Source organism: Mobula birostris, chromosome 23 (assembly GCF_030028105.1).
Source record: "Mobula birostris isolate sMobBir1 chromosome 23, sMobBir1.hap1, whole genome shotgun sequence".
In the NCBI taxonomy this organism is placed as follows: Eukaryota; Metazoa; Chordata; class Chondrichthyes; order Myliobatiformes; family Myliobatidae; genus Mobula; species Mobula birostris.
Window position 1 is genome coordinate 29,172,723 of NC_092392.1, and position 13,450 is coordinate 29,186,172.

The 13,450-nt window shown below is 45.4% G+C and overlaps 1 protein-coding gene across 3 annotated transcripts in view; it reads left to right on the forward strand.

The window, feature by feature from the left end:
• LOC140186611 (metabotropic glutamate receptor 3-like) overlaps positions 1–13,450 on the forward strand; it is a 60,158-nt gene that overhangs the window by 46,357 nt on the left and 351 nt on the right. Inside the window, exons 4-5 of one of the 3 annotated variants that reach the window (XM_072240958.1) lie at positions 4,620–4,775; positions 6,029–6,045. In XM_072240958.1, the coding sequence (XP_072097059.1) occupies positions 4,620–4,775; positions 6,029–6,045 (173 nt within the window). Of the gene's footprint in view, positions 1–4,619; positions 4,795–6,028; positions 6,046–11,199; positions 11,273–13,450 lie in introns of all 3 variants that reach the window. The other 2 variants (XM_072240957.1, XM_072240956.1) reach the window with 2 other exon arrangements.

Below are 13,450 nucleotides of genomic sequence, written 5' to 3' on the forward strand. Positions count from 1 at the left end.
CAGTTCATTGGCTATATTTAAGAGGGAGTTAGATATGGCCCTTGTGGCTACGGGGAGCAGGGGGTATGGAGGGAAGGCTGGTGCAGGGTTCTGAGTTGGATGATCAGCCATGATCATAATAAATGGCGGTGCAGGCTCGAAGGGCCAAATGGCCTACTCCTGCACCTATTTTCTATGTTTCTATGTTTAAATTCTTAATGACTTTTTAGTTGCCTTCTGTTGGTTTTTAAAAGCTTCCCAATCCTCTAACTTCCCACTAATTTTTGCTCTACTACATGCCCTCTCTTTGGTTTTTATGTTAGCTTTGACTTCTCTTGTTAGCTACGGTTGTGGCATCTTGCCTTTAGAATGCTTCTTCCTCTTTGGGTTGTATATATCCTGTGCCTTCCAAATTGCTTCCAGAAATACCAGCCGTTGCCATTCTGTCATCATCCCTGCCAGTGTTCTTTTCCAGTCAATTCTGACAAACTCCTCTCTCGTGCCTCCGTAATTCTCTTTACTCCACTGTAATACTGATACATCTGACCTTAGCTTCTCCTTCTCAAATTTCAGGGTGAATTCAATCATATAATGATCACTTTCCCCTAAGGATCCTTTTATCTTCTGCTCTCTAATCAGTTCTGGTTCATTGCACAACACCCAGTCCAGAATAGCTGATCCTGTAGTGGGCTCAACCACGAGCTGCTCTAAAAAGCTATCTCATAGGCATTCTAGAAATTCCCTCTCTTTGAATCAACCAGATTTTCCCAATATCCCTGAATATTGAAATCCCCCCTGATTATTGTAACATTGTCCTTTTGATATGCATTTTCTATCTTCCATTGTAATTTGTAGACTACATCCTTGCTACTGTTTGGGGGTCTGTGTACAACTCCCATCAGGGTCTTTTTATCCTTGCAGTTCCTTAGCTCTATCCACAATGATTCAGCACCTTCTAATCCTGTGTTACTTCTTTCTAATGATTTGATTTTATTCTTTTTACCAACAGAGCAATGCCACCCCCTCTGTTTTCCTGCCTGTCCCTTAAATACAATTTAAATCCTTGTACATTAAGCTCCCAGCTATAATCTTCTTACAGCCATGATTAGTGATGCGTACATCATACCTGCCAATCTATGCTGCAAGTTCATCTACCTCAGTCCATATACTGCACGCATTCAAATATAACACCGTCAGTCCTGTATTCACCCTTTTCGATTTTGTCCACCGTTTATGTTGCAACTCATCCTGTTCCCTGCAATTTTGCCGTACAAAATGCTGGAGGAACTCAGCAGGCCAGGCAGCATCTATGGAGAGAAATAAACAGACCAGATAGGTGGATGGAAAAGAGAGGATGAAGTTGGAAGCTGGGAGGTAATAGAGTCCTTTTCTTCAGCCCTTTACCTCTTCCTCCTGTAATCTTCCAGCTTCTCACTTCATTCCTCTCCACCACCTACCCATCTCTTGCCTCACCTGCTTTCATCTATCACCTGTCAGCTCGTACTCCAACCAACCTTATTCTGTCTTCTCCCCACTTCCTTGCCAGTCCAAATGAAGAGTCTCAGCCCAAAACATTGATGTCTTCATTCCTCTCCATAGATGCTGCCTGACCTGCTAAGTTCCTCATATCGTAAAACTGTGTTTCTCTGTCAGATACTCACTGGTCAGCTGGATACCGTGCCGCCCACTGTTGGTCTGAAGGGCCTGTTTTTGAGCCTAAAAGCCTGTTGTTGGGCCAAAAGGTCGGTTGTTGGGCCAATGGGCCTATTTCAGTGTGGTGTGATCTATGAAAACAGAGATGACTTATTAACAACATTTAAAAGGTGTTTGGACAGGAACATGGATGGGAAAGGTTTAGAGCAGAGGTTCCCAACATGGGGCCAATGGACCTCTCGGTTAATGGTATTGATCCATGGCATGAAAAAGGTTGGGAACCCCCCTAGTTTAGGGAGATATGAGCCAAAGGTGAGCACATAGGCCTAGCTTAGATGGGCACCTGGGTCAGCATGGACCTGTTGTGCTGAAGGCCCTGTTGCTGTGCTGTGTGAGACTCTATCCCATGCAAGGTTGACAACCAACTAGACCTTTAAAAAGATCATGCCAAAGTTCATTGAGATAACTGACCAATAAGTGTTGCTGTCTGGTACCTTGCATCATCCTCTGTAAAACGCTGCCTGTGCTAGTTCTGAAGCCATTCTGGATTTGTTACCATAATCCAGAGCCAGGGATTAATGATTGGGAAATGCAAGTTCGAATTCCACCGTGGCAAATGGCAAAATTGTGTCTCATTTGAATAAATCTGGAAGTAAAAGTAAATATCAATAATGGTGATTCCCCTAAAAACGTTGATATCTTGCTCCGTCCCAATCTGTGACTCCAGACTAATATTTAATTGATTACTACCTGCCCTTGGAAATGGAAAAGATTAAAGGTTAGTTTTATTGTCACATGTACATCGAAACATACAGTGAAATGAGTCACTTTGTCAAGGACCAACACAGTCTGAGGATGAGCCCGCAAGTGCCACCACACCTCCAGTGCCAACATAACATGCCCACAACGTGGGGCGGCACAGTGGCGTAGTGGTTAGCACAACGCTTACAGTACCAGCAACCTGGGTTCAATTCCCTCCGCTGTCTGTAAGGAGTTTGTACGTTCTACCCGTGACCGAGTGGGTTTCCTCCCACATTCTAAAGGCATACCGGTTAGTAGGTTAGTTGGTCCTTGTAAATTGTCTTGTGATTAGGCTAAGGTTAAATAGGTGGGTTGCTGGGTGGCGTGGCTTAAATAAATAAACAAATTACTAATCCTAACCTGAACATGTTTGGAATATGGGCGAAAACCGGAACACTCAGAGGAAACCACTTGGTCATGGGGAGAATCCCTTTGGTCTGTGTGTTCTCCCAGTGGCTATCTTCCCAAGAGATCCAGCTTCCTCCCACATGCCACGTGTGGGTTCTTTCGATGTACATGCAACAAATAAAGCTAACATTAGAACAAAAGGGTTGATAATTAAAATAAGCCCTTCTAAGTTAACCCTGCGTGCGGGCACGGGGTAGAATCTGAAGGCACTTAGTGGGGACTGTGGGAAGAGTAAAAATTGTTCTACAGTATGTCAGTATAGATATGTCAGTAGTCAGTATGTCACTCCATTTTGTGTCTCTCTGTGACTTGGAGAACTTGTTGGATCACAGTTAACGTTTCATTGAAGGTAGAACATAGAACATTACAGCACAGTACAGGTCCTCCAGCCCACAATATTGTACTGACCATATAACCTATTCTAAGATCAATCTAACACTTCACTCCTACATAATCCTCCATTTTTCTTTCATCCACATGCTAATGTAAGAGTCTCTTAAATATCGTTAATGTATCTGCCTCTACCACCATCTCTGACCATGTGTTCCACACACCACCATTCTGTGTAAGAAATTACCTCTGACATCCCCCTATACTTTCCTCCAATCACCTAAAATTATGCCTCTCTTATTAGCCATTTCTGCCCTTGAAAAAGTCTCCGCCTGTCCACTCTATCTATGCCTCCTATCATCTTGTACACCTCTATCAAGACATCCCTCATCCTCCTTCACTCCAACAAGAAAAGCCCTAGCTTGCTCAACCTTTCCTTGTGAAATTTAGTACAAGAAGATATTTATTCCATCACTGAAAGAGGTTTATAAAGTAGTTTCTAAGTGGGAAGCAAATTCAAAAACCAGAGGTGCAAAGGGACTTGGGAGTCCTCGTGCAGGATTCCCTGAAGATTAACTTGCAGGTTGAGTAGGTGGTGAGGAAGGCAAATGCAATGTTACTATTCATTCTGAGAGGACTAGAGTATAAAAGCAAGGTTGTAATGCTGAGGTTTTATAAGGCACTGGTCAGACCACACTTGGAGTATTGTGAGTACGTTTGGGATTCTTATCTACGAAAGAATCTGCTGGCATTGGAGAGGGTGCGGAGGAGATTCACGAGAATGATCCCGGAATCCCGGAAAGGATTAACATGTATAATATTTGATGACCCTGGGCATGTAGTCACTGGAGTTCAGAAGAATGAAGGACAATCTCATTGAAACCGACCGAATATGAAGGGCCTAGATAGAGTGAGCATGGAGAGGATGTTTCCTATAGTAGGGGAGTCTAGGACCAGAGGGCGCAGCTTCGGAATAGAAAGACATCCCTTTAGAATGGAGATGAGAAGAAATTCCTTCAGCCAGGTGGTGGTGAATCTGTGGAATATATTGCTACAGATGACTGTAGAGGCCAAGTCATTGGGTATATTTGAAGCAGATGTTGATAGGTGCTTGATTAGTAAGGAGGTCAAAGGTCATGGAGAGGTGTGGGAGAATGGAGTTGAGAGGGATAATAAATCAGCCACAATGGAATAGCAGAGCAAACTCGATCGCACAAATGGCCTAATTCTGCTCCTATGTCTTATGGTCTTATTGTGTAAAACATTGAGTGTGTGTCCTCACGCTCCTGTACCTCCTCCCTGATGAGAAGACAGTATATCCTGGAGGGTGAGGGTCCTTAATGAAGGATGTCATCTTCCTGAGGTGCTGAAATGTACGAGTGTCAGCAGGACAGTCATACGTACATATGACAAATGAAGCTAATCTTCAAATGCTTTCTGTTCCATAGGTTCAGACCACGACAATGTGCATCTCAGTCAGCCTGAGTGGCTTTGTGGTGCTGGGCTGCCTCTTTGCACCCAAGGTCCATATTATCGTGTTCCAGCCCCAGAAGAACGTGACCAGCCACAGACTCACCATGAACAGGTTCAGTGTCAGCGGGACGGTCACGAGCCACTCTCACTGTAAGTACAGGCGACGCGGTCCCGTTAGTATTTCATACTCAGCCCCTGATGATGGTGTCGCTGCCCTTACACCTCTGATAAAGATTCAACATCAGCTTTATTTGTCACGTATACTTTGAAACGTTGGAACACATATTGTGAAATGTGTGGGTTTTGCGTCAAATCAAATGCACCAGGATTATGCTGAGGGCAGCCCGCAAGTGACCCTTGCATCTAGTGCCAACATGGCATGCCCACAACTCACTAACCCTAACCCTCATGTCTTTGGATGTAGGAGGGACCCAGAGCACCCAGGGGAAACCCGTGCAGTTACGGAGAGAATGTACGAACTCCTTACAGACAGTGGCGGGAATTGAACCGGATCACTAGTGCTATAAAGCGTCCTGCACCACCATGCCTCTGAAAACACACACGACGTCCCCTAAGCGACTCAAATACAACATTCCCAAATCATTCGCCATTGACACTTTACTAAACTCAAGGAACTTTCACCAGGGTGCCTTTCCACACTCGGACGCTTGGTGAGGCTTGTGAACAGATTTGATCACCCTGTTACAAGAAAGATGTCACAAAGCTGCAAAGATTCAGAAGAGCCACAGAGAGAGTGAATACACTCAGTCTTCCCCCCGCCCCCACCACCACCAGGGTAGGAGAATTAAGAACTAGAGGGTGTAAGTTTGAAGTGAGAGGGGATGTGAAGGATGACTTCTATGTGGGAAGGTGGAGGGTGTATGAAACTACCAGCCAGGAGAACGACAGAAACAGATACGTGGATAGGAAAGGTTCAGAGAGATATGGGCCAAACACTGACAAATAGACAAATATGGCTATCTTAGGCAGGCATCAAGATTGGCATGGAGAGATTGGGCTAAAGGACCCGTTTTTGTGCTGTGAATGTCCAATTCAGTGAATGTCGAATTCAGTTCCTCATCATCTGCTTATGTAATTAGCACACAGATTTGCAGATGCTGGAAATCCAGAGTAACACACACAAAATGCCGGAGAAACTCAGCAGGGTCAGGCAGAAAATGAATAAGCAGTCAACGTTTCGGGCTGAGATCCTTCTTCAGGACTGGAAAGTAAGGGGGAAGCTTCCAGAATAAAAAGGCGGTAGGAAGGGAAGGAGGGTAGCTAGAAGGTGAGATCTGAAGCCAGGTGGGTGGGACAGGTCAAGGGCCAGAGAGGAAGGAATCTGATAGAAAAGGAGAGTGGACCATAGGAGAAAAGGAGAGAGGAGGGGACTCGGGGGAAGTGACAGGCAGGTGAGTAGAGGTAAGAGGGGAAGAGGAGGGAAGTTCTTTTTACCAAAAGGAGAAATCAATATTCATGCCATATTGACACAAGAGGAGGCCATGGACTGACATGTCAGAACAGGAATGAGAATTGAAATTAAAACGTTCGGGCACTCTGTATGTGTGTGTGTATATATATATATATATATAGGTGTGTGTGTGTGTGTTTTTATTTATTTGCTTGACCACCAACCCCAAACGACACAATCCCCTCACTCCCTCTGCTGGTTGCTGGTGTACACTCGGCCCCTCAAACATTCCTAGCTGAAACACATCCACCTCCCAGTCCAAACTTCCTCTCAAAGTGATGGGGTTTGAGAAGTGGAGCCCCTGTACAACGTGGTGTGGTTATCAGCTGACTGTTCTGTCATCCCTCATACCTTTCATATCAAAACTAAGTAAACATTGGTAATAGAAATGGTTCAGGTTGGAGATCTGTCTCTGTAAGTCCAGCATTTGGCTCTGCTGTTGACAGAAAGTGGAAGTCTAGATGTGATGGACTCTTGGCTTCACAATCTATCTCATTATAGCCTTGCACTTTATTATTGTCTACCTGCATTGCACTTTCTCTGTAGCCGTTAAACTTGATTCCACGTTCTTTTATTGTTTTACCTTGTATGACCTTAATGCAGTGTTAGAATAAATTAATCTGTATGGATGACATACCAAACAAAGATTTTTTATACAATAATAAACCAATACCAATTCCAGGCAGTAGTTGGGCTCCAGGTCACTGACTGTTGGTCGAGGATGTGTTATTTGTGGACCAAAGAAGAAAGACTGATATTTCTATAGCTCTCTCTAGTTCCCCTCTTCCTTCCTTTCTCCCACAGTCCACTCTCCTCTCTTATCAGGTTCGTTCTTCAGCCCCTTACCTTCCTCACCTATCACCTCCCAACTTCTCACTTCATTCCCCCCCCCCACCCACCCATTATCCCCCTCAGCCAGACTCATCTATCACCCGATGCAGGAGCCAGATCTCAAACAAGGATGGGGCGACGTACAGGAAGGAGAGGTGGCACGGTGTCATGAAAACAACCCCTCCCTCACTACTTGACAGATGATGGAGACAGAGGTTGTCTCCTGTGTGTTTGATTCTTAGAGGTGCAGATGAAGATTTGGAAAGAATAATCCATTCTCTTTTTCCATTCCCCATTTTGGTTATCATCTCACCCCTTCTCTTCTCCTCACCTACCCACCTCTGGGTCCCCTCCTCCTTGTCTTTCTCCCATGGTCCACTCTCCTCTCCTATCAGATTCCTTCTACTTCACCCTTTCACCTTTTCCACCTATCACCTCCCAGCTTCTCACTTCACCCCCTCCCCAACTGGCTTCACCTCTCACCTTCTGGCTTGTCTTCCTTCCTCTCCTCCCGCACCTTCTTCTTCTGCCTTCTGCCTCTTCCTTTCCAGCCCCGACGAAGGGTTTCAGCTCAAAATATCGGCCAGCTTCTTCCTCCATAAATGTACCCATTTATTCCTGGGGTCATTTCAAACACGAACTGTTCTATTCCTCTCCATCGATGCTGCCTGCCCCCTGAGTTCCTCCAGCATCTTCTGTGTGTTGCTCTGCAATTCCAGCATCTACAGAATCTTGTGTGTTCTTAACGTTTCTTCAGCGACTTTCACATCTTCACGACATCCCAGAGCCATTACACCCAGTGAAGTGTCTTTGGTGTAAGGTTGCCCTTGTAATGCAGGCTACTTGGGCACCGTAAGCTCCCACAGCAAAGTGACATTGACCGGTTGGACGTGTCTTTGACCGGTGGCGGCGGGGTGGGGGGGGGGGTCCAAACACTGCAGAAAAATCTGCTTCGAATTGTTTTATACAGATGAGGTCTCAGTTTGTTGTCTTGGCAGAATGCTGGCACCTCTGTTGGCTCAACACTGAGCTGCCTCGTAGAAAACCCAGGAATAGGCCCTTCTTGTGTCTGCTGAACACAATGCCAGAGTAAGCAAACTCCATCTGCCCACACATGGTCTATTCCCTAGCTAATGGTGTCTAAATGTCTCTAAAATATCACGATCATATCTGCCTCCACAATCGCCATGACAGCAGATTCCCAGGTACAAAATTTGCCTCACAAATCTCCCTTAAACTTCCCCCTCTCACCTTAAACCTTTGCCCGCCCCCCCCACCCCCGTATTTGGAATTAGAATTGGAATTTTTTTTTAACTTTTAATTATTTAGTGATATAGTGTAGACTAGGCCATTCGGCCCTTCGAGCCACATTGCCCAGCAAACCTGATTAACCCTAACCTAGTCATGGGACAATTTACAATGACCAATTAACCTACCCAGTATGTCTTTGGACTGTGGGAGGAAACTGGAGAACCCAGGGAAAACACACGCATTCCACGGGGAAAATGGACAGTGACTCGTTACAGAGGACGCCGGGATTGAACTCGAAACTCCAGAATGCCCGAACATTGCGCTAACTGCTACACTACCATGGCGACCTATTACTGTCACCTGCGCTGAGATACAGTGAAAAGCCTGTCTTGCACACTGTTCATACAGATCGGATCCATTACACAGTGCACTGAGGTCAAACAAGAACAGAATGCAGAATTAAGATTATTAAACCACAAGACATAGGAGCAGAATTAGGCCATTTGGCCCATCAAGTCTGCTCCACCATTTCATCATGGCTGATCCAATTTTCCTCTCAGCCCCAGTCTCCTGCCTTCTCCTCGTATCCTTTCAATAAAGTGTAACAGCTGCAGAGAAAGTGCAGTGCAGGACCATAAGGTGCAAGATCATAATGAGGTAAATTGTGAGGTCAAGAGTCGAATTTATTGTTCTAGGGAATGGTTTAATAGTCCTATAATAGTGGGGTTGAAGCAGGACATTTCAACCCTGAGAAAAGATTCTGACTGCCTACCATATCTATGCCTATCATAATTTTATAAACACAAGAGATTCTGCAGATGCTGGAAATTTAGAGCAACACACAAAATGCTGGAAGATCTCAGCAAGCCAGGCAGCATCTATGGAGGGGAATAACCAGTCGACGTTTCAGGCCAAGACCTTTCATCAGGACTGGAAAGGAGAGGGGGAGAAGCCAGAGTAAGAAGGTGGGGGGGGGGGAGGAGTGAAAAAAGTACGCACTGATAGGTGAGGGGTGTAGGTAGCTGGGTGGGGGAGGGGGATGAAGTGAGAACCTGGGAGGCGATATGTGGAAAAGGTAAAGGGCTGAAGAAGGAAGAACCTGGATCAGGGATTGGAAAAAGAGAGGAGGAGAAGGGGAGAGAAATTACCCAAAGTTAAGAGAAATTTTATAAACTTCAGTCAGGTCTTCCCTCAGCTTCTGACTCTCCAGAAAGACAACCTGAGTTTGTCCAGCTTCCAATGCGGACAACACCCAAAGCCTTTATGCCTTTCCAGGAATGGGGTGACCAGAACTTCACACAATACTCCATACGTGGCCCAAGCGAAGTTTTTCACAACTACGACTCAACTTCCTGACACTTATAAGCAAAGGCATCTGTTAGTCTTGCGATTCCATGGATCTGCGCCTGGAAAGTCTTGACCAGGTTGTATGGAAGACCAGCAGCTGCCCATGCTGCAAGTCTCCCCTCTCCACGACACCAGTCTTGTCCAAGGGAAGGGCATTAGGAACCATACAGCTTGGCACTAGTGTCGTCGCAGAGCAATGTGTGATTAAGTACCTTGCTCAAGGACACAACACGCTGGCTCGGCTGGGGCTCGAACTCACGACCTTCAGGTCGCTAGTCCAATGACCTTAACCACTTGGCCACGTGCCCACACACTGACACTTATAATCAATGCCCCAAATGAAGGCACATCTGCCATATGCCCTCTTTACCACCCTTGCCCCTAGGATTGCTGTGTTCAGCAAGCTATGAACTTGCACCCCAAGATCCCTCTGTACATCGGTGCTCCTAAGGACCCTGTCATCTACTGTATACGTTTTCCTTTTGCATTTGACCTCCCAAATGCAACATCTCACACTTGATTCAACTCCATTTGCTGCTTCTTCTACATATCCTGCTGTCTCTATCAAAGCAGGTGTAAGGCACGCCTTCCCTCCGCTAGCCTGCAGGTCACCCTTTGGCAAGGTGTAGCACCTGCTTAGTCCCCCCCCCCCCCCACCTGATCAGGCAGCATTATGGACAAACGTATCATTACCCAGTCATTTCAATTGGTGATCTTCCTTATTTTCCACTTCTCTGCTGATCTTTGTGTCACCTGCAAACTTACCAATATTTACCTACATTATCACAAACAACAAAGATCCTGTTAGATCCTGATGCTTTTTGTCATCCTGGAAGTCAAGAATGAAGCCTACAACTTGTCGCATACGATCGTTTTATTAAGTGTTACAAGAACAAAGGAAGGGAGGGGAAAGGAAAGGGACCAGAGAGGTAAAAATAGAGCCTAGGTCCTAGAACCTTTTTCAATACTATTAAGTAAGAGTGCTGTGGACCCTAGGTTGGGAACCCCTGGCCTGGAGGAAGGAAAAAGCAAAGAGACTGTAAAAAACATGGTCTGATCTTCTTATACCAGACTACTCAGACCATAAGACATAGGAGCAGAATTAGGGGATTTGCCCAAATTCTGATAGCACACATACAAATACTTGATAGCATTCAAATTCTATAGTTTCAATATTCAAGTATTGCAATACCTGCCACTGAAACTAAGAATTTCCACAAGTACAAAAACGACCACAACCACCAGAAATCTCACCAAACAATTTTATGTATATATGTAATTATAATGGGGCGGCATGGTAGAGTAGTGGTTAGCTCAACACTTTACAGTACAGGCAATTCCTGCCACTGTCTGTAAGGAGTTTGTACTTTCACCCCGTGACCACGTGGGTTTCCTCCGGATGCTCTGGTTGCCCCCCACAGTCCAAAGACCTACCAGTTGGTGGGTTAATTGGTCATTGTAAATTGTCCTGTGGTTAGGCTAGGGTTAAATCGGGGGTCACTGAATGGTGCGGTTCGAAAGACTGGAAGGGCTGTTCCAATAAATAAACGAATAAATAAATAAACAAGCATAAAAAATTTAACTACAAGGAAAATAACAATTATACAGTCCAATCGAACAATTCCAAAACTGATCGCTAGAGACCACTGGCCTAGTCAGCACCCACCTCACACTCACCACTACCTTCTAACTTTTATAGCCGAGCCAGTTTTGAATCCAATCTTCCACGTCTCTGTAGATCTTATGTGCTTTAGTCTACTGGATCAGTCTACAATGACGGACCTTGTAGAAAGCTTTACAGAAATCCATGTATCACTGGCCTACCCTCATCAAACCAGCTTTATCATATCCTCAAGCTTGTAAGACATTACTACCCTGCACAAAGCCATGATTTTCTACTCTTGAGTAACTCCTAGCCCCAGGAATCTTCTCCAGTCATTTTCCTATCACTGGTGTAAGGCTTATCAGTCTATCATTTCCTGGTTTGTCCCTTTTGCCGTTCACAAAAACCTTACGCATCAGGCACATGGATTCATTGCGATGCTCCTCAAGGTTGAACCCCTCAAGATCGAGTGGACAGCCAGATACTTTTTCCCAGGGCAGAAATGGCTAGTACAAGAGGGCATAATTTTAAGGTGATAGGAGGAAATTATAGGGTTTATGTTAGAGATAGTATTTTACACAGAGAGAGGTGGGTATGTGGAACACCCTGCCAAGGATGGTGGTAGAGACAGATAGATGAGGGATATTTGAGACTCTTAGACAGGCACGTGGATGATAGAAAAATAGTGAGCTGTGTAAGAGGGAAGGGTTAGATTGATCTTTAGTAGGTTAAAATGTTGCTCTGACATCATGGGATGAAGGGCCTATGCTGTACTGTTCTATTAACAAAGAGTGCAACAAACAATTATCTGGAAGAACTCAGTAGGTCAGGCAGCATCTGTGGGAGGAAAGAAACTGTCACTGTTTCAGGTTAAAAATTTGTGTCTCTCACAGATACTGCCAGACCATAATACCATAAAATGTAGGAGCAGAATCAGGCCATTCAGCTCTTCGAGTCTGCTCCACGCCATCATGGCAGATTTATTACCTCTCTCAAACCTATTCTCCTGCCTTCTCCCCATAACACTTAGTGCCCTATCAACCTCTGCTTTAAATATATTCAAAGACTTAGACTCCAAAGCCATTTGTGGCAGTGAATTCCACAGATTCAACACCCTCTGGTTAAAGAAATTCCTCCTCATCCCTGCACTAAAGGGACATCCCTCTATGCTGAGGGCTGTGCTCTCTGTTCCTAGACTTCCCCGCTATAAGAAACGTCCTCACCACATCCACGCTATCTAAGCCTTTCAATATTCAATAGGTTTCAATGTGATCTTCCCTCATTCTTCTAAACCACAGTGAATACAGGCCCAGAACCATCAAACACTCCTCAACTTTTCATTCCCAGAATAATTCTCATGAACTTCCTTTGAACCCTCTGCAGCACCAGCTTATCCATTCTTAGATAAGGGGCCCAAAACTGACTTGCAGAATTATTCCAGTACATTGCTTGTTGCTCCAGATTCGAGAGTCTGTGGTCTCTCATGTCTCTATTAGCAGAAACGTGACAGTCAGACCTGTGGAGCCCAAGTCACTGGGTATATTTAAAGCGGAGGTTGATAGGTTCTTGATTAGTTAGGGTGTCAAAGGTTACGGGGAGAGGACAGGAGAATGGGATTACTCATTTACTTCCTGCCCATTATGCCGCTGGCGTTAAAGGCAACAATGAAGGTCCTCCCTCTCCAGTAGTGTTCAGGGCACCCTTCGTCGTGTCAGTAGCGTCCTCTCGGTTTTCACTACTGTCAGTCATGCAAGTCCCGGGTGGAGACTCAGGAATACCGTCACACTCAGATGGAGGACGATTCTCCATCGCTGTTACTGTAACAGTTTTGTTCTACCAGTCAAGATTGTTAGCCCTGAGCTAACCCCGCAAACCGGAGAACCTATGGATCACTCTTAGACTGTCCTCCACCCTTTCACCTGAACAAGTGCCAAAGCACAAGCCCCTGACTCCAGCCAGCATTGCTCTCTGGGTCATTGAAGCACGCAAGACTCCAAACCCCATGACAATGTTGAGGTCCTCCTGTGGGAAAATGGATTGAGGGGGATAATAAGTTATCCATGGTACAATGATGGAGCAGACTTGATGGGCCAATGGCTAATTTTGTGCCTATGTTTTATGGACCTGTGGTCTTCTAGTCTTACATTGGGCTCCTCCACACATGTCAGGGGTTCCCAACCTGGGGTCCACACACCCCTCGGTCAACGGTAGGGGTCCATGGCATAAAAAAAGGTTGGGAACGCCGGACACAGGAGCTGCCAAATGCAACTGGACAGGGAAGAAACGTCCAACTCTCGATTTAC